Source organism: Marmota marmota, unplaced genomic scaffold (genome assembly GCF_001458135.2).
Source record: "Marmota marmota marmota unplaced genomic scaffold, marMar, whole genome shotgun sequence".
Lineage (NCBI taxonomy): Eukaryota > Metazoa > Chordata > Mammalia > Rodentia > Sciuridae > Marmota > Marmota marmota.
The window spans coordinates 11,853,634-11,880,695 of record NW_025999853.1 but is presented as its reverse complement, the minus strand read 5'-3'; the positions used below and the strand labels follow the sequence as shown (position 1 = coordinate 11,880,695).

Below are 27,062 nucleotides of genomic sequence, written 5' to 3'. Positions count from 1 at the left end.
GGGGAGGGGAGGGGAGGGGGGATAGTAGAGGATAGGAAAGGTAGCAGAACATGACAGTCACTAGTATGGCAATATGTAAATCAATGGATGTGTAATTGATGTGATTCTGCAATCTGTATATGGGATAAAAATGGGAGTTCATAACCCACTTGAAGCAAAGTGTGAAAGATGATATATCAAGAACTATGTAATGTTTTGAACAACCAACAATAAAAAAAAAGAAAAAAAAAAGAAATAAAATTTCCCAAACCTAAAAATGAAATGGAAAATCAACTACAAGAGGCTTAAAGAATCCCAAATGTACATAATTACAGCAGACCCTCACCAAGACACATTATAATGAGAATGACTAACATACAGAATAAGGCTATAATTATAAAGGCTGCAAGAGAAAATAAAATAAAATTACATGTAGGGGGAAACCAATTTGGATTTCAGCTGATTTCTCAACCCAGACCCTCAATGCCAGGAGGTCCTGGAATAACATATATCAAGCTCTGAAAGAAAATGGATACCAACTGAGAATCTTATATCCAGAAAAATTAAGGTTCTAATTTGAAGATGAAATAAGAACATTCATGATAAACAAAAGTTAAAAGAATTCACAATTAGAAAGCCTGCACTACAGAACATTTCTCAGCAAAATATTGCATGAGGAGGAAGTGAATAAAAACAAGACAAAACAATGAAAACCAGCAAACTGAGGAACTACACTAAAGGAAAAGTCAATCAAAGGAGAAACTAAGTCAAGTTAAAAATGAAAAATAAACCAAAATGACCAGAAATACAAATCATATCTCAATAATAACCTTGAATGTTAATGTCCTAAACTCATCAATCAAAAGACAAAGACTGGCAGATTGGATTAAAAAATAATCCAAAATATGCTGTCTTTAGGAGACTCACCTCCTAGGAAAAGACTTCCACAGACTGACAGAAGGTGAAAGGATGGGAAAAAAAAAAAAACTATCACTCAAATGGACTATATAACAAGCAGGGGTTTCTATACTCATATCAGATAAAGTGGACTTCAAGCCAAAGTTAGTCAGAAGGGATGAATAAAAAAAGGATATTTTATACTGCTTAAGGGAATAAAACATTAACAAGACATAACAATCACAAATATATATTCCCCAAACAATGGAGCATCTACAAACATCAAACAAACTGTTCTCAATTTCAAGAACCAAATAGACAACAAAATAAGAATACCAGGTGAATTTAACATATGTATATCACCACTGAATAGATCTTCCAAACAAAAACTAAACAAAGAAACTATAGAACTACAGCTGGGATTATGGCTCAGCGGTGGAGCACTTGCCTAGCACGGGTAGGGCCTGGGTTCAATCCTCAGCACCACATAAAAAAAAATAAAGGTAAAAACTAACTTCACATTTATAAAATAACACAACCAATGATTTAGACTTAATGAAAATATAGAGAGAATTTCATCCATCGTTGAGTGAATACACTTTCTTCTCAACAGCATATGGATCATTCTTTAAAATAGACCATATGCTATGCCACAAAGCAATTCTCAGCAAATAAAAAAAAATGGAAATACTACCCTGTATTCTATCAGATCACAATGGAATGAAACTAGAGATTAATGATAAAATAAAAAATACAAGCTATTCCAAAACCTGGAGACTAAATAGAATGCTGAATGACAAATGGATAACAGAAGAAATCAGGGAGGAAATTAAAAAAATACTTAGAGGTAAATGAGAACACCAATACAACATATCAAAATCTCTGGGACACTATGAAGGCAGTGCTAAGAGAAAAGTTCATTGCACTGAGCTCATTCATTAAAAGAATAAAAAGTCAACAAATGAGTGAACTAACATTACATTACAAAGCCATAGAAAAAGAAGAACAAATCAACACCCAAAGCAATAGAAGGCAGGAAATAATTAAAATTAGAGCTGAAATCAATGAAATTGAAACAACAACAACAAAAAGCAATTGAAAGAGAAGACGCCATCAACAACTACCAACCAAGTAAAGCCCAGGACTAGGCAGATTAGCACCAATACTCCTGAAATTATTCCATGAAATAGAAAAAGGATACCCTTCCAAACTCATTCTATGAGGCTAGTATCACCCTGATACCAAAACCAGACAAAGACACATCAAGGAAAGAAAACCTCAGACCAATATTCCTGATGAACAGATGCAAAAATTCTCAATAATATTCTGGAAAATCTCATACAAAAACATTAAAAAGACAGGGCACCATGATCAAGTATGGTTTATCACAGGGATGCAAGGTTGGTTCAACATACACAAATCTATAAAGGTAATATATCACATCAATAGACTTAAAAATAAAATTATATGATGATATCAATAGATGCAGAAAAAGCATTTGTTAAAATACGGCACCTCTTCATGTTAAAAGAAAACACTGGAAAAACTAGGGATAGTAGAAACATTTCTCAACATGGTAAAAGCTATCTATGCTAAGCTCAAGGTCAACATTATTCTAAATGGAGAAAAATTGAAAAATTCCCTCTAAAAACTGGAACAAGACTCTTTCACCACTTCTATTTAGCATAGAACTTGAAACTCTAGCCAGAGCAATCAGACAGATGAAAGAAAATAAAGGTATATGCATAGGAAAAGAAGAACTCAAACTATCACTATTAGCTGATAATATAATTCTATACTTAGAAGATCCAAAAAATTCTATCATAAAATTCTGGAACTAATAAATGAATTTGGCAAAGTAGCAGGATATAAAATCAATACCCCTAAATCAAATGCATTTCTAAACATAGGTGATGAATCCACTGAAAGAAAAAAATTAGAAAAACTACCCAATTCACAATAGCTTCCAAAAAAAAAAAATAAAGTAAAATACTTGGGAATCAATCTAACAAAAGAGGTGAAAGACCTCCCAAAATGAAAACTATAGAACATTAAAGAAATTGAAGAAGACCTTAGAAGATGGAAAGATCTCCCATGCTCTTGGTTAAGCAGAAATAATACAGTAAAACTGGCCGTACTACCAAAACTCTTAGATATATTTAATGCAATTCCTATTAAAATACCAATAACATTTTTCGCAGAACTAGAAAAGCAATCATGAAATTCACTTAGAGAAAAAAGGGATCCAGAATAGCCAAAGCAATACTCAGCAAGCAGAGTGAAGCAGGAGGCATCACTATATCAGACCTTAAACTGTACTACAGAGCCACAGTAACAAAAACAGCATGGTATTGGCACCAAAATAGACATATAGACCAATGGTACAAAATAGAAGACACAGAGGCAACCCCACCTAAATATGATTATATCACATTAGACATAGGCACCAAAAACATACATTGGAGAAAGATATCCTATTCAACAAATGATGCTAAAAAAAACTGTAAATCCATATGTAGCAAAATGAAATTAAACCTCTACCTCTCATCCTGTACAAAACTCAACTCAAAATGGATCAAAGACTTAGGCAGTAGAACAGAGACACTGTGCTTAGTACTAGAAAAAGTAGGCCCAAATCTTTATCATGTTGGCTCATGACCTGACATCCTTAACAAGACTCCTAAAGTGCAAGAAGTAAAATTAAGAATCAATAAACGGGATGGATTCAAACTAAGAAGCTTCTTCTCAGCAAAGAAAACAATCAATAAAATGAAGAGAGAGCATAGAGAATGGGAAAAAATTCTTTACCATACATACCTCAGATAGAGCACTAATCTCCAGGATACATAAAAAACTCAAAAAACTTAACACCAAAAAAACAAATAACCCAATCAATAAATGGACTAAAGATCAGAACAGACACTTCACAGAAGAATAAATGCAATCGATCAATAAACATATGAAAAAATGTTCATCATCTCTAGCAATTAGAGAAATGCAAATCAAAACTACCCTAAGATTTCATCTCATTCCAGTAAGAATGGCCATTATCAAGAATACAAGCAATAATAAGTGTTGGAGAGGATGTGGGGGAAAAGATGCACTCATACATTGCTTGTGGGACTGCAAATTGGTGCAACCACAATGGAAACCACTATGGAATTCCTCAGAACACATGGAATAGAACCACCGTTTGACCCAGCCATCTCATTCCTTGGTTTATACCCAAGGGACTTACAATCAGCATACTACAGTGACACAGCCACATTAATGTTTATAGCAGCTCAATTTACAATAGCTATACTATGGAACCAAGCTAGATGCCCTTCAACAGATGAATGGATAAAGACAATGTACACAATAGAATATTACTCAACCTTAAAGAAGAATGAAATTATGACATTTGCAGGTAAATGGATGCAATTAGAGATATCATGCTAAGTGAAATAAGCTAATCCTAAAAAAAGCAAATGCCAAATGTTTTCTCTGATAAGCAGATGCTGATCCATAGTGGGGCGGGGGGAGGGTGTGTAGGGAAGAATGAAGGAACTTTGGATTGTGCAGAGGGGAGTGAGGGAGGGGTGGGGCTGTGGGGATAGAAGGATTGTAGAATGTAACAGACATTATTACCCTATATACATGTATGATTACACTTATTGGTGTGACTCTGCACCATATATAGCCAGAGGAATAAAAAGTTGTGCTCCATTTGTGTGCAATGAAACAAAATCCATTCTGCTGTCATGTATAACTAATTAGAACAAATTTTAAAATAAAAAATAAAATAAATTTTATTGGTACAGCTTGATAACCATTTAGAAAAAGAAAAGCATTGAATCCTACCTCACACATTAACTCAAGACTAATTCAAGATTAATTTTACATTAAAGTAACAAGCAAAAGCACATAAATTCAAAAAGATGGTACGGTGAATTTTATTACAGCTAGGGCAAGAGAAAGCCTTTCTAATTATGACTCAAAATAGAGAAACAATAATACAAAATATTGAAAAACTGAACTAAAAAAATATAGGAGGGGGACATCCATTATCAAATCAGAGGACAAATGACAAACCAGAAGAAAATATTTGCGACTTATATCACAAAGGCCTAATACGGTGTTTTTAAAACTCAGCATTATTGACATTTTAGAACAGACAGTTCTTTGTGTGGGGCTGCTTTGCTTTGTAGGACGTTTAGCAGCATCTTTGCCCTTTACATACTAGCTGTCAGTTGCAAAGAAAAATGTTTCCAGACAATGTGAAATATCTTGAGGAGGGGAAAGTGAGGGAGGAAAATTCATCCCCAAGCTCAGAACCATTGGTCTGTGCTAGTAAATTGTGAACAGAAAGTTCAAAAGTCCAATAGAAAATTAGGTAAAGGATAGACACGTTTGCTAAAATGATAAACAAAAGGTCCGGGGGGCACTTAAAAGTTTGCTTAACCTCACTCATGAGAAGAAAAATGCAAATTTAAACAGAGACATTTCTTACCTTTGAGACTGGTACATGTCCAAACATTTAAAACAATTTTGTTAGCTATATAACGATGGGAGTGCAAGATAGCAAACCCTCTCTAAAGGAGAATTTATCAATTTATTTAAAAAATTACATTCCCTTTTTCTTTTGACCTAGGAATCTCACTTCCAGAAATATTGCCAAAGAGGCACAGATCCACAAATACAAATCAACCTATGCACAAGGTTATTCACTGCTGCAAAATTCTTGAAAGTTATTCGGATGTCCATCAGTAGCATTAGGGGAAAAAACCATGACACATATACCCATTGAAGTACTATGCAGACTTTAGAGGAAGTTAAAATTCTCTTTAATGTTTAGAATGTATGGTTAAGTGGAAAAAAATAATGCATGCAGAGTACAATGTGCCCTTATATTCGTGGGTCCTGCACCTGCATATTCACCAACTTTAGAATAGGTCCAAATACTTTTTAAAAATTGCATCTACTTTTTTTTCGGCGGGCTTCCGGGAGACCAAAATGTCTATGGCTAGTGATTTCTACCTGCGCTACTATGTAGGGCACAAGGGCAAGTTTGGACATGAGTTTCTAGAGTTCGAGTTTCGGCCGGACGGAAAGCTTAGATATGCCAACAATAGCAATTACAAAAATGATGTCATGATCAGGAAAGAGGCATATGTACATAAGAGTGTAATGGAAAAACTGAAGAGAATTATTGATGACAGTGAAATTACAAAAGAAGATGATGCCCTGTGGCCTCCCCCTGACAGGGTTGGACGACAGGAACTTGAAATTGTAATTGGAGATGAACACATTTCTTTTACCACATCAAAAATAGGTTCTCTTATTGATGTAAATCAGTCAAAGGATCCTGAAGGCCTTCAAGTATTTTACTATTTGGTACAGGACTTGAAATGTTTAGTTTTCAGTCTCATTGGATTACACTTCAAGATTAAACCAATTTAAATTGTGTTTTTGAAGCTCTTTGTATATTTAACTAAGGGATAGGTAAGGGAGGGTTTATTTGCCATTTCTAATACTGGGATTTTTATGAATGTGAAACAAAATGTTTTTCTTGTACATAAACTGAATATTGAAAATAAATGAATAGGCTTAATGATTTTTCTCACTTGGGACCAAGTGGGTTAGACATCCCATACACATTAAATTCTGTAAGTAAAAGTCACTTTTGTTGAAATTTTGTTTTAATAAAACATCAAAGCCTGAAAAAAAAATTGCATCTATACTGAACACGGACTGTTTTTTGGTCATTATTCCCTAAAAAAAATATAGTATATCAACTTTTTATTTGACATTTACACTATTTGAGTATTAAAAATAATCTAGAGATTATTTATAGTATATGGGACAATGCACATAGTTTACATGCAAATACTGTGCTATTTTACACAAGGAACTTGAACATATACAAATGTTGGCATCCGCAAGGGTCTTGGAACCAATCTCCTATAATATTCAAGGGACTACTGTGTGTGTGTGTGTGTGTGTGTGTGTGTGTACACAAACCTTACAAATGGTAACAGAACAGGTGAATAGGAGGAATAAGGTATGGAACAGATGGAAATAGGAAATTTCTGAGTTCATCTTTTATATAATTTTTACTTTAGAATTATATAAATACCATATAAATTAAAATTTAAAAATAGGATAGTTAAAACCAAAAATTGAAAACAAATAAATCTAACCATATTTTAAACTAATTATACAATTCAGGGACAAAATAATCTCAAGTGACTTTTGACACAGTATTCTAATTAAGACTTTAATTCTAGAATAAATTATTCATACAAAATATACTTCAAAAATTTCACTCATTTTGTTGTTATTGGAAATACTGGCATGATAACAGAATCCATTTTATATGAAAGATAAAATATATATTGTAGGAAATAAGACTTTTATTATAAAAGAAATAAAATATAAAATCAATTTTATTTTTTTATTTTTTTGGGTGGGTACCCAGCCCTATTTTGCATTTTATTTAGAGACAGGGTCTCATTGAGTTGCTTAGCGCCTTACTAAGATGCTATGGCTGGCTTTGAACTCGAAATCCTCCTGGCCTCCACCTCCTGAGCCACTTGGATTCCAAGTGTGCACCACCTCGCCTGGCCTATTCTCAACTTTTTTGGTAGAAAAAGTATTACAATTAAATAAGAAGATTCTTTTATTCCCTATGCATACTGAAATATTTAGAAATAATATACTATTTCCTTAAACTTTTTTTTTCAAATTATTCAGCAAGCAAGATGGAACAAATACAGCAAATGTCAATTGTCAAACATAGGTTGCTGAATGGTGAGTATATGTTCATTACACTCTTCTTTCACTAGTCTTGACTGTTTGGAAATTTTAATAATAAAAATGTGCTTAAAACATTGTATAAAGAAGCACAGAAATTGGTTTCAGAGAACTGATAATACAAAGATGCAAGGGTGGCACTAGATCTACTGTCTATGGCCAAAAAGGCACAGGGGGAGCTGTCTTAACTGTCACTGCTGATAAAGAAGCCAATCAGAAAAAGATATTCAGATCTAGAGTGCACGGTCATGACTTACAAAAATACACACCATTGAGTGCTAATGTTGGCAAGGGAGAGTCCATCCCAGCTATTATTGCTGTGACCATAGAATATGGTGATGAATACAACATCATGAAATTCAGAGGGGAAGCAACTATCATAGAGAGTGAGTTTTATCCACAGTAAAGATTTTAGGCTGAAATTTAGGCAAAAGGTATAAAAAAAGTAGATGGCAATCTAGAAAAGCCAACAGGCCCCGATAAATTCGGAGCATCTCTTTAAGAGACAGGCAACAGATACCCAATGAATTCATTTAATATCATACAGCCCTGGCACACTTTCCCAGTTCACATGTCTTCACTCTCTGGATGAAAGTAATGGTTGTTAATAAGTACCTGGCTTTGCCACACACTCTAGGTTGGGTGGAAAAGGAAATAGTACTTTAATTGACTAGTTCACGGGCCTGGAATTTAACTACCTGTTGGAATTGTGGCTAAGATATCATAGTCTCATAACATTTTACTGCCTGTGTATTGTGTGTGGAACTGTGTATTGTGTGTAGAAATAACAAACATTGGAATGCAGTTAAATCTAAGGTTGAAAGAGAGACAAATGCTTCAATATACTCTCTTCAAGTACAGATAATAAAAAAACAGTGACAAGGATAAATAGACTTCAAAGTTCTCTCTTGTCTTCACCTTTCATAATATAGTTTCTGGTTTTGGATCCCAAGGAAAAATATGAAGATGAATGAAGTTACTTTTTGTCAAATTACAGCTGCCCCTTTGTATTGTACTTAGAGTCTGTGTGTCCTAATCTACTTCTTAAATATGCAGAGTTTTGAATTGTTGTGCAGTTGTGCTGCATGCTGTTTCTACAGATTTATCACAAGATTGGGTTCACAGGAAGCCCCTGTCCTTGATTATAACTTGACGGAAGAAGGAAGGTAGAGTAATACATTTCCTGGTCCCTGAGTCTTAGAGAAACCTGTAAGTTCAGAGTTTAAGAGAGAAGACTTATGGAAAAAGTTTATTTGCAAAGGGAAGGATGAAGAATGAGATGAATTAGTTGCAAATCTATTTACCCCTCTCAGTATATGTGACATTTAATTTTATGTGTCAACTTTTTAGGTCATGGTATCCAGATTTTGGTCAAACCAAAGTCTAGATGTTTCTTTAAATGTATTTTCCAAATTTGGTTAACATTTCATTAGTAGATCTGAGTGCAGATTATTTTCCATAATGTTGGTGACCTCCTTTAGTCAATTGAAGATCTTAGGTGAAAAGATAGTAAGGCTGTTGCCCTACAAGAAGAAGGAATTCTGCCACTAACCCACTCAAAACTGCAACATCAATGAACCAATTCCATAAAATCGATCCCCCCCCTCTATATATTCCCAATTCTTCAGTTTTACCATTTCATATGTAAGATATGATAAATTACTTTGTTGGTAAATTACTGCCTGAAAAGAGTAAGCTCTTACTATTAAAGGAAAAGAATTCCTCTGAAAAATATTTCCCTTTCTGTTAATAATGCAAAGGAAAGTCCTATCAGTATGCATAGCAAGATAGTTTAATAAGTGGTACCTGAACTAATAATTAATAATGCTGTATATTTATTAAAATATTTCACAGTGCTTAAGATGATTACTTATTCTAACAAATGACCCCAAATTAATCTAGTATTATTTTCTTCAAATTGATGGCACAAATGAAAGATAGGTAGACCATAGAAGATTTGGGGATAGTGAAACATTCTATGATACTATAATGATAGATAATGTGTCACTTATATATTTGTGCAAACCAGAATCTACTCTACCAGGAAAGAAGCCTAAAGTAGATTATGGGCTTTGGGTGATAATGTCATGCCCATATGGGTTCATCAATAATAACAATTATACTACTCTCAAAGGGGGATGTCGATAATGGGGGATATAGGAAATTGCTATACCTTTCATTCAATTTTTCTGTTAACCTAAAACTGCTCTAAAAAATAAAACTTCTAAAAAGTTAATGATCCAAGTGTGAATAAAACAAGAATTATATAGAACTTCAGGGTTTAAAATCAACTTGCACCATACTGATACCACTTAGGGTTCTTATCATGCTGTGTTTCTTATGATTCAGTTGTAATTAGCCAGAATATACTGCAGCTGCTTGTAATTTCAGGGAAGAATAAGATGTTTATAAAGAGAAAATGTTTCATTATCTCCACTTTTTAAAATTCCTTTCTTTGTAAATGGTGTTTTATATGTTTTTCCATCCCCATTTCACATACTTAACAAGATTGTTAAACAGGATTTTATCACACATGGAAAAATTGCTACATATTAGTTTATTTCTCACTTCCTCCCTTAGTTCTATACATACATATGTACACTCAACACACATAATTTTCATATGCAGTATTTCAGGCTCTGCATAAGATGTGACTGTCACTGTCAAAGCACACTGGGTCTAGGTTTTCAGCTTTTTACACTACTACTCCATTACCATTGTCAGGTCCTTTGGTTTTCATCTCAGCAATTATTTTAAAATTAAGAACATGTCTCAAGATACTTGAATGTGTGCATTCCCTCAAAATATGTACCTTGTATATTATGCTGAGCTGCCCTCTCTTTTCTGCTAGAATTCCCTAATTTCTGGATGATATTAGAGTCAGTCATGGACATAATAGCAAGGGTCTACATTAAAAGCAGTAATCTTCTTTATAGAGTATTAGCAGGAATTTTGAAGCATCATGAAACAGGGTGTGAAAAGTATTTCCTTCAAATATTCAAGAAGACAATTATTAAGTTACAGGTAGAGGCTGACTCTCATTTTACAAATTATGGATAATATATATCATATCCTTGGAGTTTCACAGAGGAGGTGATAGTAGGATTTCCTACTGATAAGAAAAATGAAGAACTGTCAGGTAATATAAAGAAAGGGCAGTAACAGGCCATTATAGTATGAGAATTAGTTAGGTTTTGGTCATTATAACTAAAATACCTGACCAGCACAACTTAGAAAAGTGTTAAGGTATACAAGGGTCTCTTAACCTTAACACTATGACATTTCAGAGTTCGATAATTCTTTGCTATGGAATGCTACCCTGTGCATTGTAACCTGTCTCAGCATTCCTAGCCTATATCTCTAGATGCCAAGTGCAAACCCTCTCACTTTCCAAAGCCGGGTAGATGGCAAAATCTCCCTTAGGAGAGAACCACTGGAGTATATCATTGTAGTTAAGGGAATTGGTTTTAGAAGAGGCTGACAAATCTGAGCTCAGCTCTCAGGTGTTGTCCTTCATTGTTGCCTATTTAGGAAAGACACTCATTTCATTATCTGGGAAATTTATTATATGTAGCCTATCTCCTAGGATTCTTGAAGAGATTAAAAAAGACAATGCACTTAGTTTGATAATTCATCTATAGTAAAAACTCAATAAAAGTAATGTTATTAATAATAGTAATATCATAATTCCTAAATCCTAAATGCAAATTTTCTGACCCAAATCTGCAAAGTAATGACTAAGTTTATAATTATGTTGTTTGACAAAGGTATAATGAACTAAAACTCTAAAATGAGTAAAAGCAGAAAGAAAAGAACAATGACAAAAAAGTGAACTCTGAATATAATAATTTCTAAATGAGGCAAAGGCAAACTTTGCAGTTAACCCTTTGAATCTGAAACTACTTTCAGCAAAATGTTTGGAATAATGTTGCTTTCCATACATGAGGAAAAGTACAGACTGGAGAAAAAGAACTGAACAAGAATTATATGTCCAAAGCTCTATCCTAAGCAGAGTATCTTGATTTCCTCCTTTTCCCTCTAAATCCTTATACGTTAATAATGAAAGAGATATGAAAACAAGTAACTACAATGTGGAATATTGTTGCATGAAACAACATATGTATAACCAAAGACAAAATTTAAGAGAAGGAATTTCATACAAGTACATTTCAAATTCTCTCAACCACAAAACAGGAGAAAGGCAGATGAATGTATGAATTATCAAACCCCTTCTGTACAAGAATAAACTTCTAAACTTTAGTGTTCTTCTTAATGGGAAATTCTTTCTTTCTTGACTCAATTATGACCTCAGACATGCATCAGAATTTAATGCATATGAAAAAACAACTTCATGCCAAAGATTGAAGATATGAAAAAAATGTATGAGTAAAGTGATATTTAAAATGCTGATTTACATTTCTTAGCATAAAATTCAGCCATCTGGGAGTTTTATGTGCTTTCCTGTTGGATTCTAGTACACACTCAGGTGAGTACAGCTGCTACCTATAAATGAATAGCTTTTCCAAAGAGGCAGTTATAAAGTCTCTTTAATTCCAAGTTCATTTTATCTGGGGAAGTTCAGATAGTGCTTTCATTTGGGGGGTTTTGGAAAGGCTAAATGATGAAATGCTCAAATATTTTTCTAGAAGAATTTTGAGATTATGCTTCTTGATTATTGCTTTGTTCTTACAAGTGTATCAGTAACAGGGTCACTCTGAAGGAAGTTAATTGAGAGTTCAGTTCACAGTTTATAATCTTAGAAATGTTCTATAAGAAAGCAAATTGCATGGCTCAAGTAGTGTATTACTATCAATGAGCATGCTGTGATAATATTGTTTTAACACTAAATTGCACAAGGATGCTTTGTAAATAGAAGATACTTCAGAAGAATTTTTTGATGATAGTCCAGTCTCCCCTCTTCAGAAAATTCACATGAAATAGCAAAGGCTTTAAAGAAATCTCAGAGCTAGTTAATTATAGAGTTTATTCAAGAAACCTACCCTCCTGAATCCCAGTACAGCTCCAGGTTGAATGATTAGATCAAGGACACACTGATGGTTTCTATGAAAGTAGTTTCCATGTCCACTTTATCTAAGCCATCCTTCATCTCATACACACTACTTCTACACATATCTTTATTTAACTTTGGAGTTAACTGAAATGCTGAGAGTTTAAGGAAACTGGTCATTGTTCTTTAGGATATCATTCTTGAACAAAATAAAGTTTTTACTACATACTGACTTCTGCATGGCTAATAGTATCAGAAGAAACACTTCTGGAAAACACTGTAGACTGTTCTATTTCCTGTGATCCAAAGACAGCATTAGCAACATTTCCAAAGTATGGGAAACTTAAGCTAAAAAATATTCAGGACAAAGAAAATTTAAGTATCATAAAAGTATACTTTGTTAACAAATTGTGACAGCAATACAAAGCATTCAACAATAATGAGTTTTTTAAGCTTTCAAAAGCAACTCCAAAAGCTAAGCTCCAAAACACATCTTACACAAAACTTTTAATAATAAAAAGAATATATCTTCCCAAGGTAACTTACTACTTTGAAGGCATTTGCATGTTAAATACCAGTTAAGTTTCTTTAAAAAAAATGTTTCATCATATTAAAGTGATTATTTGAGTTAGACTGCATTTTCCAAAGATGGCTACAATAATATCTCCCATACCATATGTTCTTCTAGAATCTTAAAAATTCGCCTTCAGGAAGTACAGTTTATTTCCTGCCTCATTAAATCTTGATATGTTTATGGCTTACTTGTAATAACAGTGTAAGACTTCCCTGGCTACATCAGACAAGGCAGTGCCTCTTTCATCTTGTACACTGGGGTAAACAAATCTATAGTTAAGAAAGATCCTACATTAGGCATGGTGGCACCTGCCTGTAACCCCAGTGATGTGGGAGGCTGAGGCAGAAGAATCACAAGCTTGAGACCATCCTCAGTAACTTAGTGAGGCCCTTCTAGGTAATTTGTGCAAGAGGCTGTCTCAAAGTAAAACATACAAAGGGCTGGGTATATAGCTCAGTGGTAAAGTAACCCTGGGTTCAATACCTAGTACCCCCCCAAAAAAATAGAAAAAAGAAAAGAAAGATTCTTAAGCCAAAGATCAAATAAATACATGGTGGGACTATAAAATCCTTTGCTTAGACTTCAGAAAGATCTAGGTCTGTCCCAAATAGATTATTTTAAAAATGCAAAAAGGCTCTCTGAGGATCTTACAAACCTGTTGCCTCTGTCTTCTTGATTAAACAATATAAGACTTCTAAGAACTTTAGGATGCTGTTCTTCATCAGATATAAAGGGAACCCAGAGTAGAGAAGGGATTATCTTAGAGATTTGTGACTCTAGCTTTTGTTTAACAGAATGAAACTCAATAAGATTCCTAGAAAACCCACAGTTTTTAAGAACTGCATTGCTAGAAACACTACCTGTTTAAAATTAAAAGGAATAGAGATAATACAAAATTAAGGGAATCTTCTGAACCACAGAACTACTACAGGTAGGAAGCAAACTGGGAGTATCATGTCTTATGATAAAGAAAAGATCATTCAAAACAAATAAGATCTCACAGGGCAGAGCCAAGATCCATGGAGAATAACTTTCACAGAGTAGAACTGATGACATGTATCTGACTAGACCCCAAAATGTCCATGGATCAATGACTGTTGTGTTCCTACTATGCTTTTCTGTATTTTAAAAATGAAGGTGTCTATTATAGTTAACCTGTATAAACATTATATGATGGATATTGGAAGGCAGATTAATCTGTGTCTTTGATTCACAAGACTTCAAACCGAGAAAAATGATCCCCAAGTTTGGCTTAAGGAAACTTACCTGTGGAGACTAAACTGACTTGAACCTCATTTAGATAATGAACCACAAGCCAAAAGAGATGAACTTTGTGGCTGGGGTTGGGGGGGAGTCGCATATTGTGTCTGTGGGAAGAACATGAATCTTTGGTCTAGATGGTGGACTGTAGTAGACTGTATTTTACAAAGATGGACACAAATATTTCTCTTTTCCCATGTGTTCTAGAATCTTGCCACTCTCCCATTATGAATTAAAGTTTAATTTTCACCCTGTTGAATCTGGGTAGGTTTGTTATTCACTTATAACAAATGGAACACGATAGAGGTGATTCCATGTGACTTCTGAGGCTAAGTCAGAAAAACAATGCAAACTCCACCTTACATCTGAGAGGACAGCAGTGGAGACCTTCATCTTTGGGTAAACAGACTGACTGCCCTGAGACCAAAATGCCTTGGGGAAACTCACACTAATCCTTGCAAGAAGAACTCATGGAGAAGCCCAAGGACTATTTGAAGAGAGACACATATGTGGCTAGTCCCCAGCTTTTCCCTCCCCACAGTGTTCCAGCTCCAGTCACCATTTGACTGAAACTATATAAGAGAGCCTGAGAGACCAAACAGCTAAACCTGTTCTGAATTCCTAAGCCACGAAAACTGTAAGGTGATATAATAATTCCTGTTGTTTTAATCTATTCAGTTTTGAGATGATCTGTTATATAGCAATAGGAACTGAAACATCTGTTCTGATTCAAAAGGCACTTATTTTGCTGTTGTTTAGTAAAACACACTAACAGATTCTGGACCATAATTACTTGGCTTGGTTTGGGACCATACTTAGAAAACAAAGAAAGAAAGAAAGGAAGGAAGGAAGGAGAAGAAGGAGGAGGGGGAGGGGGAGGGGGACAAGCAATCAGCTAGCTACCACAAAAAGCTCTAAATTTAAGCTAAAAAAAAACCTTTGAATATAGTTTTAAATAAATCATTCAGTGCCACACACCATAGAAATTTAACTAATCCTCTGTTTTCCATCTATAAATTAGGAATAATATCTATAATAGATAATTAGTACATAAATTATATTGCATGAGTTAGTGTATGGGGAAGATCCCTGTGTTGTGTGTGACTCACAAATGACTGACTCAGTTCTAAGATCTACTTGAGGACAATCCATAGGAACATCTCTAGGCAAAAATAGCCCAAGCCACCAGGGCAGTACCTGAAATGGAGGAAGATGCAGAGAAGCAATGGCATTTCTTCCAAAAGCTGACACTTGAATTTATCCCTTTCTGCCACTATGTAAACAGAAGTTGTGTGTACTTTCTAAAGTGATTACAACATAATCTAATAAAATTATTGAGAGGCAGAATAACGGGGTGGTCAAGGGAACAGGCGCTGAGTCTGAAGGTATGGTATCTACTCCCAAGTCCACCCTCTTCTAGACATGAACAGAGAAGACTGTAATACATACCTGGTGTTATTGCAAGGATTAAATAAGTTAACATGTGCAAAACAAGTAGAACACTTATTAATAGAGAGGACTTACCTACAGAAATCTAATGACAATGATAACTGTTATTTTCAAATTGAAGTAAACTATTTCAAGAACTCAAAACTTCTGGGAATTATAAAATGAATCTTGTTGAGTGAAGAAAATTGCTACATAAGGCTTTAGAAATGATTGTGTAAGTACCCAGAGGCCCCCCATACAATTCAGTAAAGCTAAAATCTTCTGCTATTTGTCAAAATGAACTAAAAATAGATGAATAATAAATACTAAGCTGTGAATGCTAGTGTCTACTGAGGATAATTTAATGACAATAAATCTCAGCAGACCCACTAGGCTATGCCAAGACATTTTCCTAACTGTGTCTAATTTGGTTGACTTTTTCTGTTTAATTAGTGAATATTATAATTATGTGTTCTGAAAATCATGTGAATTTAAAACCATCAAGTAGCACTAATGCAAAGTAGAGCAAAATATCAAGACTTAGAACTTCTTTTGAGGATTAGCATTTTTGCAAAGAATAAAATTAATTCCCTGGGGTGACCTTATTTGCCTACATAATAAATGCTATGGGAAAATGAGGCACTTCCACTTTTCTTCTCATCAACACCTATATGACCTAGTATGATTTAGTTGAATCTAAGATATTTTCAATAATTACAAGCACAGGAGTCTACCACAGATCCTCTCTTGGGAGAACTTATTAATGTAGCCAATGTAGGCTGAAACACTTCATGTTAATCCTTTTTAATTTCTTGGTTGCTTAAATAATTAGGCATATCTTTCAACAGTTACATATGCAGACAGGAATAAATGTTTCACAAAAGCAAGCAGATATATAAATTACAAATGATGTTTTATTTCATTCTTTCAGAATGACATCAGTAAAAACAGATTTTCCTCCTTTTAATCTTTCTTTTTCTTTCTTCCTCCCTCTCTCCCTTCTTCTCTCCCTTCTTTCCTCCTCCTTTTCGTCCTCTTCTTCACAATAATACTACTACTAATTGCTTAATCTTGTCCTTTTTTGGAGATATGTTCTAGAAATATTTGGGAAATGATATTATATCCTTTAGTATCAATAAAGACAGGAGCTTTTTCATTAATAAAGATGAATGGGGAAAGCCAGGTATGAAATAATTAGTGAGAAACATAACTATATGTCTTAACATCTATGGGAAATGTAGGTTTTGCTGAAGGTTTTGAATTAACTTAAAATGGTGTTTCATTGATTTTTTATGTATTTTGTTAGTATATGAACTATGAAAAATTACATTGAGCCCCATTTTAAAAATCCATGCTTAAACTTACTTTACCTTGCTTACCATTTTTAAAACTAAGTCTTGCTTGCTTTCCTTTCTTCTTTCTTGCCTGCCTTCCTTCTTTTTTCTCTATAATAAATACTTTCTAAGCAACAATTCATTTAACAACAGCACTATAAGGGGGTAGAGTTTCCATTACAGTGGTCTAATATCTGTAAGCATGTTTATTTACATATTATAAAAACAAAACAAAGGCAATTGAATGACCCCAAATCCAACAACTGATGTTCTTTCAAGAAGAAAAAAGAACTCACAGACCCAGAGATAACAGAGACAGAGACTGGAGTTATGTTGCCACAAGTCAAGGAATACCTGAGAGCTGGACAAAGTAGGGACAGATTCTTTCCTAGAACACTTAGAGGTGTCATGCTAACACCTTGATCTCAGATCTCTAGCAACTGAAATCGTGAGAGAATAAACTTCTCTCACAAGCCAACTTCTCTTCAAGCCACCCCATCTGTGGCCCTTTTTTGAAGCAGCCCTAGGGAACTTACATAGACATGGTGACTGATGGGCCAGTGGGACATCTGCATAGAGTGGTCTATGAGAAACAAAAATTTAGGAGTTTGGAATTCCAGTGTGATTTGGAGACGAAACCTTGAGGAACACCAACATACGATTGAGCAATAAGGTTGGGATCATCCAGGGGCAGTATGTGAAATGAGAAGAGAAGAGGATCTACTCCAGAATTCTGAAGAACAATAATCTTTTAGGAGTGGGCAGAGAGAGTTACACACAAAGAGAGAGATCATGAAGGAAACCAAAGAGGTGAAAGGAGAGGGGAAGAGGGTAGTGTCACAGAGCTACATGCAGAAAGTGCTCCAATGGTTAAGTACAGCAGATGGCTCAAGTACCAAGCAGAATACTGCATTTAGGAAGACTATTATTCTGGAGACCTAACCCAGGAGATTTCAGTGCAATAGTGGAATACTTTTAGGGAACTGATTGAGAGAGATGAAAGTGAGTACAGGAATGGTAGATAGCTCTTTCTAGGAGGCTGAATGTGAAGGCAAAGGATCGAGGGAGGACTTTTTATATTACTTAATCATCTGTATTTGAATTTACTTACAGATGATTGTGCTTTTATCTAATGAAGCACCTTGATGTTTAGACAATGATGATAAAACAGATAAAACAGGACCTCATTCTAATTATTGTTGGTCATAAAATTGCTTACTAAATTATTGCAAAACAACTAGAATATGTTTTATGGATACAAATCTAAAACTCTGTTCAGAATCTTTTGTTAGTAGAAGTTTTCTGCATAATTTATAAAGAGGGAAATTGTAGGCAGGATAATGTTTTGAAATGCAAAACATCTGACTCATAGTAGAGATGAAGAGCAGTGAATGACCCATGAGAGAAACTTACCTTATTGTTCACATAAGGGGCAGAAAAAATTTAAAACTGATAAGGCATCAAGCATCTCAAAGCAAAACTACTTTAATGAGGGTGAGTCATAGTGCCACCCAGGGAAATGAATCAGGTGCCCACATGCCCAATCTTCTTCATAATTACAGGTCTCCCACTCTTTTAAATTAAAACTAAAGTCAGGTAACAACTAATGTCCCTGTAGAACAAATTTAGCCAGGCAGAAATATACAGAGGCCTAAGAAGTAAAATGAAAATATAAAAGGGCAGTAGCTTTTCCAGCAAGAATAAAAGGAAGGAAAGGAGGAAGGAAACAAAGGAGAAAAGGAAAAAGGGAGGGAGGAAGCAAGAAAGCAAGGAGGGAGGAGAGAGGAAGGAAACCATCACTTTAAATGTAATGTCCTTCTACTGACCCCAGAGGACTTTGTGTGTGTGGTACTTGGGATTGAACCCAGGGCCTTGTGCATGTGAAGCAAGCACTCTACCAACTGAGCTATATCCCCAGCCCCAGAGGACTTTGAAGTGCTTTTGTTGTGTGCTTTATTCTAGCTAATCTTGATACCTTCCCACCATGGAGTAACTACAGTAGCTTTTTGTCAAGATTAAAGTTTTAGATATAGTATTTGAGGCCCCAGTGGTTGCCTGCTCAACAGGAGAGTGAAGAACACCTTTGCCTGCTACCATTCCCTTTCCCTCTAGCTTCTGCAGGCAATTATAAGTCCTGAGAATTCTTCATCTAAACATCTCTCCTTCCCCAGAGCTATAGCCTGATCTAAGCTGCCATTGATTCAACTATGGCAAAGGTCTTATTTTTTGTCTTTGGTCCTCTACACAAAGCTACAGCACAGCCAGGAATGTGGAAAAATGCAAATCAGATATCATTATGCTGCTTAAAACCTTAGGTGGTTTCTCACCAGAGCCACCTGAAGCCTACAAAAGTCTTTGTGAGAAATATGAGAAAAAAGATAATCACCATCACCACCCTAGAATAAGCAGACAGTTAGTCTGGTTTTAGATCTGATTTGATTTATGATCAAGCTTTTTATGGAGTGCAGAAAATGCAGCACCTTTGTCCTTAAAATATAATTTTTTTTTGTACCAGAGATTAAGGTACAAAAAGGGCACTTTGCCTCTGAGCCACATCCCAGCCCTTTTTTATTTTATTTTATTTTATTTAAAGACAGGGTTTAACTGAGTTACTTAGGGCCTCACTAATTTGTTGAGTGTGGAGAGCGGTGATAGTGACTGGGAGACCAGTGTCTGAGATTGAGGTCCCTGATGACTTCATGGCTGTGACATACTTGGTGACTGGGAAAGTTTCTGTGCAAAGACATAGGATGTCTGGTTGCTATGGAGATGTTCTCCAAGCTAGTAGAATCTTACAGCCTCCACCTTATTCTCAGGCACAGCAGCTCCTGGGAATGAAGGAACTTCCTTGCTAAGATAACCACAATGTTTCACCAGTTCCACTGCTTCTGAATTTGCCCACTAATTAGTAACTTTAAACAATGGATTTTCTTGAGAGCTGCACAATTCTCCTAACATTGCACATTGCAGCTGTAGAATGTAATTGAGGAAATAGTTGCATACTGTTGCTAACTCTGTAACTTTCATAAATACAAAGAATAATGCTTTCATAATTTTTAATCTGATTTAGAGACACATATAATAAAGATTGCTGGTGTAATTCTTTAGACCTGTTTTTCCATCAGAGAGCAATGCTCCATCCAACCCCAGCTGTTTTATCTTCAATATGTGCATGTGTTGACTATTTCTTCCAATCTCCCATTGCCCCTCACTGGAACCTGCTCACTGGCCACAGCAGTTGAGGCTGGCTTTGAACCCAGGATCCTCCTGCCTCAGGCTCCCAAGCCTCAGGGATTACAGGTGTGCACCACAGCTGAAATCTAGACTCTTTAAGAAGGCTTTTAAAGACCTCTAAAACCTGATTTCCATGCCAAGCTCCATGAACTCATTTTCTGCCATTCTTTCACTCAGGTTCTCTGATCCTGCTCTCCTGAATCAGTTTCAGTGCTTTGAATATAGCATGTTTTCATTTATATCTTTGCTAACCTCCCACTATTTGGAATCATCTTCCCTCTTCAATGCCCACATAATTCCTGCTTAATCGTCGGGTAAAAATGTTACTTCCCCTCACAAGACTTTCCATCCCTTCTGATTAGAATATGTCCTCTTTTTTTATTTTATTTTTTGAATTTAAAAAGAATGTCTTTTTATTTAATCTAAATGCATGTAAAAATCAATTGAAAATTGTATTATAACTCTGTCATTTAGGTTGCTGAATTTGTTTACCCATTTTTGCACTTAAAAACATTTGTATTGTGTATACTCTTTTTCTTAAAATTGACAGGTACCATGCAGAACATTTTTAAAAACCTAAAATTTGTATTATGTAAAATTTTTAATTGATTTTTTAAAAATAAATGACAGCAGAATGCATTACAATTCTTATTACACATATACAGCACAATTTTTCATATCTATGGTTGTATATAAAATATGTTCAAATATGGTTGAATACAAAGTATGTTGACACCAATCCGTGTCTTCATACATGTACTTTGGATAATGATATCCATCACATTCCACCATCCTTGCTAAACCCCTGCCCCCTCCCCAGAGTGCTTCTATCTAGAGTGCTTCTATTCCTCCCATGTTCCGCCTCCCTACCTTACTATGAATCAGCCTCCTTAAATCAGAGAAAACATTCATCATTTATTTTGGGGGGGATTGGCTAACTTCACTCAGCATTATCTTCTCCAATGCCATCCATTTACCTGCAAATGCTAATGATTTTATTCTCTTTTATTGCTGATTAATATTCCATTGTGTATATATGCCACATTTATTTTATCCATTCATTTACTGAAGGGCATCTAGGTTGGTTCCACAGTTTAGCTATTGTGAATTGTGCTGCTAAAACATTGACATGGCTGTGTTCCTGTAATATGCTGTTTTTAAGTCCTTTGAGTATAGACCAAGGAGAGGGACAGCTGGGTCAAATGGTGGTTCCATTCCCAGATTTCCAAGGAATCTCCATACTGCTTTCCATATTGGCTGCACCAATTTGCAGTTTCACCAGCAGTATGAGTGTACCTTTTTCCCCAAAATCCTCACCAACACTTATTGTTGTTTGTCTTCATAATAGCTGCCATTCTGACTGGAGTGAGACGATATCTTAAAGTGGTTTTGATTTGCATTTATCTAATTGCTAGAGATAATGAACATTTTTTCATATATTTGTTGATTGACTGTATATCCTCTTCTGAGAAGTGTCTGTTTAGGTCCTTGGCCCATTACTTGTTTTTGTTGTTGTTGTTGTTGTTGTTATCTGTGCTTAGCTTTCTGAGTTCTTTATATACCCTAGAGATTAGTGCTGTATCTGATGTCTGAGGGGGAAAAGTTTACTCCCAAGATGTAGGCTCTCTATTCACCTCACAGATTGTTTCTTTTGCTGAGAAGAAGCTTTTTAGTTTGAATCCATCCCGTTTATTGATTCTTGGTTTTACTTCTTGCACTATAGGAGTCTTATTAAGGAAGTTGTGGCATAATCCCACATGATGGAGAGTAGGGCCTACTTTTTCTTCTGTTAGACGCTGAGTCTCTTGTTTAATTCCTAGGTCTTTGATCCACTTTGAGTTGAGTTTTGTGCATGATGAGAGATAGGGGTTTAATTTTATTTTGTTAAATATGGATTTCCAATCTTGCCACACACTCCCCCAGAGCACCTAAATGTACCCTTACATATCACTCATTTGGATTTACTGAAATTGCTGATATAACATCTGCCTTTTCCAATGGACTCTCAGTTTAAGGAGAAAAGAGACTTTACTCATTCCCCACTGAACCATCTATGAACAGTTATGTTTTTGACACCTAGTAGATGCTCAAGAATATTTATTGACTAAATAAAAATTAAATAAATGAAAAAAGCCTGGGATCTGTAGTATAGTAGAAAACATCCTACTTCTCTTTCTTGCACTAACTTACTAGATTCATGACATCAAAAGCATGCAACTCAAAATTTTCAATCAAAATTTTCAACTCAAAACTTTCTAACCATTTTGAGCATATTTTAATTTTTAAAATGTTGATAATTCTGTCTGTTCTGTCAAGATTGTCAGGAGGCTTAAAGAAGGTGGGAAGGGATAACTAATATTTATTGAGGGGTACAATGCACAGAGTTTTATGCTAGGTGCTGACATCTCATTCTTTCAAAAGAAATTTAGAAAAATATCTGAAAGGCCATTTACCAAAGATCATATCAAGTAGTAAAGCAAGAACTTTATTCTGCATTTCTCTGGTTCCAAAGACTCTGTTCTTTTATCTGCTTCTCTCAATATGTTCCTTCAATATCTACCCAATTACTTCTTTCGGTTATTAGGACAAGCCTTACATGTTCCTCTCTCTAGGTTTGCATTGTACTTAACACAAGAATATTAGATTTTAATTATTGGTTTACCACAAAGTTTTATGGGGAAGGGAACATGTCTTTGCATTGTTATATTACTAGTATCTTGCCTGGATATTAACACTTTATAAAAACTAAGCACATATCTACTAAATGAATGAATGAATTAACCTATTGGGCATTTCTAGCAAATTGAATAATATAATTAATTATTATTTAGTGTTTATAAAATTTTATTTTTTATAACCAAGTAATAATTAGGACTCCACCCATAATATTATATACTTGAGATTGCTAAGATAGTATAATGAACATGTGATAACAGCTCTTATCCAGTAATGGAGATATGACTTTAGATAAATATATTAAAGATAAATTTTAAGGGGCTGGGGATATAGCTCAGTTGGTAGAGTGCTTGCCTTGCATGCACAAGGCAATGGGTTCAATCCCCAGTACAACACACACAGACACGCACACACAAAAAAAGATAAATTTTAAGGTACATGAAATAATTGTCTAAAAGGGATAATATCAAATACAAGGCACAGGAAAATTACTCATATTCCTTTTGTTTTGGATATTCTAATTTTAGTTTTCTATATAACAATTTCAAGGAGTAAATATATTGCTAGCAAATAAAAATCTACTTAGCTCAGAGAACCTGACATATTTATAATGTTACCCAATTCTTGAAGATTATAACTAGTGGAAACAAAATTCAGCTGTAAGTTAATGATGTAAGCACATGAATGGACCAAGAAATGTGCTAAGGAGACTGAAATAAAGTCAAAATTTTCCTTAAATTTTAAATGAAAATGAGCACTGTTTATTTAGTACTCAGCAGGAATAAATATGAAAAATACTTTGAAGTTATGTAATATATAATCTAAATCCTTTACTTAAGACAACAGCTTTTCAAGATTTTGATCACTAGGAAGTGAGAGATTTGTTAATAATGCTTCCTTCACGTGCACTTTCCAGAAGGAAGTTTGAAATTTATTATTGGCTTCATGCAGTCAACTCTTGAGTTCATAAATGAGAACAGAGACATCTGTGCTAATAGAACAGAGACAAACAATGGACCTAATTGAGATCCAAAAGAGTGGATAATGCAAAAATTACATCTTTGCCTCTGGAATAAATATTTATTTCTTGTAGCACTCTTGTCTTTCTAATACACCTCATCAGCTTTGCTAAGTAAGAAGAACTATGCTATAGAAAACTCACCTACACATATAACTGAGAGTTCACTCTCTCTCCTGTAAACTGCTTGTCAGATGTTAGAATTCTGTCAGTGGTATTCATTCTGCACCCTGACTCTAATATTTTGAAAGGTCTTGCTCTCTTCAAATTTCCATGGCCTAACATGATATTCCTAATCTCACATAACATTGATGCTGAAAGTAGCTAAAGCAGTGAAAAAGAAAAAGTCAGTTGAAAGAAAGAAAGAAAGAAAGAAAGAAAGAGCCAGCAAGCCATGCTAAGTATTGCTTTGACTTTGCAAAAAAAAAAAAGGATTATTTAAGTTTTTACTGTTTTGTTAAAAATTAAGCCTTAGATAGTGGTCCTCGAAAATAAAAAGGAAAAGAAATTAGAAATAATTACACTTTATCAGATACATTGCTTTCTAGAGTGATTTTAATGATTTTGGAAACCCTGGGTCAATTACTTTATAATTGTCTAAGAATATTCAGTATTTTCATAATGTAAATAACTGCAATGTTTTCATCTGTAAAATCAGATCAATTATGTAACAAAAAATACATTAAAGATGACATTTCTCTCTGAGGCACTTTAGGTAAAACAAACAGAAAAATAAAGAATAAAAGTTGGGTTCCTTGGCTCAGGAAAAGCAATATAGTTAAGAGAAAAGCTGATCTTGCCTTACTATAAAACCAAGATAGGTTACTAGTAGGTGGTAGAATTCCAACAAAGCAAATATGCTTTCAGTTATTAATTATTCATCATTTATTAAACATCTATCATAAGTCATTCACCATGCTAGGCACCAGGGATATGTTTTATTTGAGAAATGATCCCTGCATTTAAGGAGCTCACAGACATAAACAAATACATTTGTGTAAAGCATGCATTGGCAGATATATCTGAAGAGTGCTAGTGGCCATCTGGATGCAAGAATTGGAGTTAAAGAAGGCTTCACAAAGGAAGTTACTCCTCTGGACACAATATTTGTGTCTTCCCAGAATTCTCACATTGAAATCTGCTCCTCAGGTAATGGTATTAGGAGGTAGGGACTTTGGGATGTGATTTGGTCATGAAGGTAGAGTGCTCATGAATAAGTTTAGTACCCTTATAAAAGAGGACCAAGGGAGCTCATATGCCCCTTCCACCATGAGAGGACACATAAAAAAAATGCTGTCTATGAACCAGAAACAGCCTTAACTAGCCATCAAACCTGTTGGTGCATGGATGTGAACTTCCCCACATCTAGAACTGTAAGAAATAAATTTCTGTTGTTTATCAGCTAGTCAGTTTAGGGTAATTTGTTATAGCAGCCTAAACAAACTAAGCCATTTACCTTTAGACAATTTTTATACAAGAATTGAAGTTTATCAGGTAGATTAGATGGTAAGGCATACCAAAAGAATGTGCTATGAACCAAGGAGCCATAAATTCTAAGAAAAATACACTTAGGAATATTTGGTATATTTGGATAGAGATAAATAGTAGCATAGAGGTAAATAGATGTAAATTATCAAGATCCATGTTGAACATATTCATATAGAAGTTCATATATAGTTCTTTTTTTAAATATAATTTTAGTTGTAGATGGACACAATACCTTTATTTTATTTATTTATTTTTACACGGTACTGAGTGTAGAATCCATGCCTCCCATGTGCTAGGCAAGAGCTCTACCACTGAGCCACAAGCCCAGCCCTCATATATAGTTCTTAAATAGCGACATGTTCATATATAGTTCTTAATCAGAGACAAGACATAAGGTTATTAAACAGTAGGATGGCATGATCAGATATATGCTTGAAAAATCAAAAACAAAAACTCTCTTGCTTTGATAAATAGCCAAGACTTGGAGATGGAAAGTTTGTAAGAGGCAGTCATCAATAATTTGGAGATTTCTTGTCTATGATACTTAATACAGTCTCCTATCTTCTGTCTCACATTTTAACATTTTGTTTTTAGAGCATTAATATCACAATTTAGTACCTATTAAAATAAAAACTAGTATTTCTAGGGGAGTTGTGGCTTAATAGAAAATGTATAAATAATTAACTGAGTGGGTTTGGAGGTAAAAGAGACAATTTAGAAGTTCTTAACTCTTAACTGTGTCATTTCAGTGAGACCAAGGGACTGGTACTAATCTGAAAGATAACTTTTGACTAGGGCAAATAGAGAGTCTCCTTCTGTCTCAAATCAAGGAAACATGAGACACTATTAAGTTTCTATCCATGTATAAAAAGTCACAATGTCCTTGTGTCCACAATTTCACAATGTCACAACAGCATACATTTATTATCCCTAGTTACACATGTCAGGAATCTAGGCATGCCTTAACTGTGCCCTCCGCTCAGGGTCTTACAAGGTTGTAATCCAGGCAATGGTCAGGTCTGTGGTCTCATTTGAGGGTAAATCTTCTCCCAAGCTGACATGCTGTTGGCAGAATTCACTTTCTTGCACTATAGAACTCACACAGGTTATGTCTCCAAAGCAAGCAACATAGGGAGAAAGACTGCTGCTTCCAGTTGCAGTCTTTAACCCTTATAATTGATTATTGATTAGTACAAGCACACCAAGAATAATCTCTCCTCAAATAAACTTAAAGTCAGAGATGGAAACCTTAATTACAATTGTTAAATCCCTTTGACTTTGCCATAAGGCATCACAACAACGGAAGTTATACTCCATCACCTTTGTCATTGGCTAGTAGCAAGTTAGAGGCTACACACATACTCAGAAGAA

General features: G+C 34.8%; 2 protein-coding genes across 14 annotated transcripts in view; one reads left to right on the top strand and one right to left on the bottom strand.

Annotated features, from left to right (window-relative positions):
• Anks1b (ankyrin repeat and sterile alpha motif domain containing 1B) overlaps positions 1 to 27,062 on the bottom strand; it is a 1,073,630-nt gene that overhangs the window by 562,920 nt on the left and 483,648 nt on the right. The window lies entirely within an intron of this gene.
• Positions 5,621 to 6,587, top strand: LOC107139986 (protein mago nashi homolog). Its single transcript, XM_048803475.1, has one exon. The coding sequence runs from the start codon at positions 5,872 to 5,874 to the stop codon at positions 6,316 to 6,318; it is 447 nt and encodes a 148-aa protein (XP_048659432.1). The 5' UTR covers positions 5,621 to 5,871; the 3' UTR covers positions 6,319 to 6,587.

Bases quoted from the DNA above. Each gene is read 5' to 3' on its own strand.
- LOC107139986 (XM_048803475.1), top strand. From the start codon at position 5,872: ATGTCTATGGCTAGTGATTTCTACCTGCGCTACTATGTAGGGCACAAG.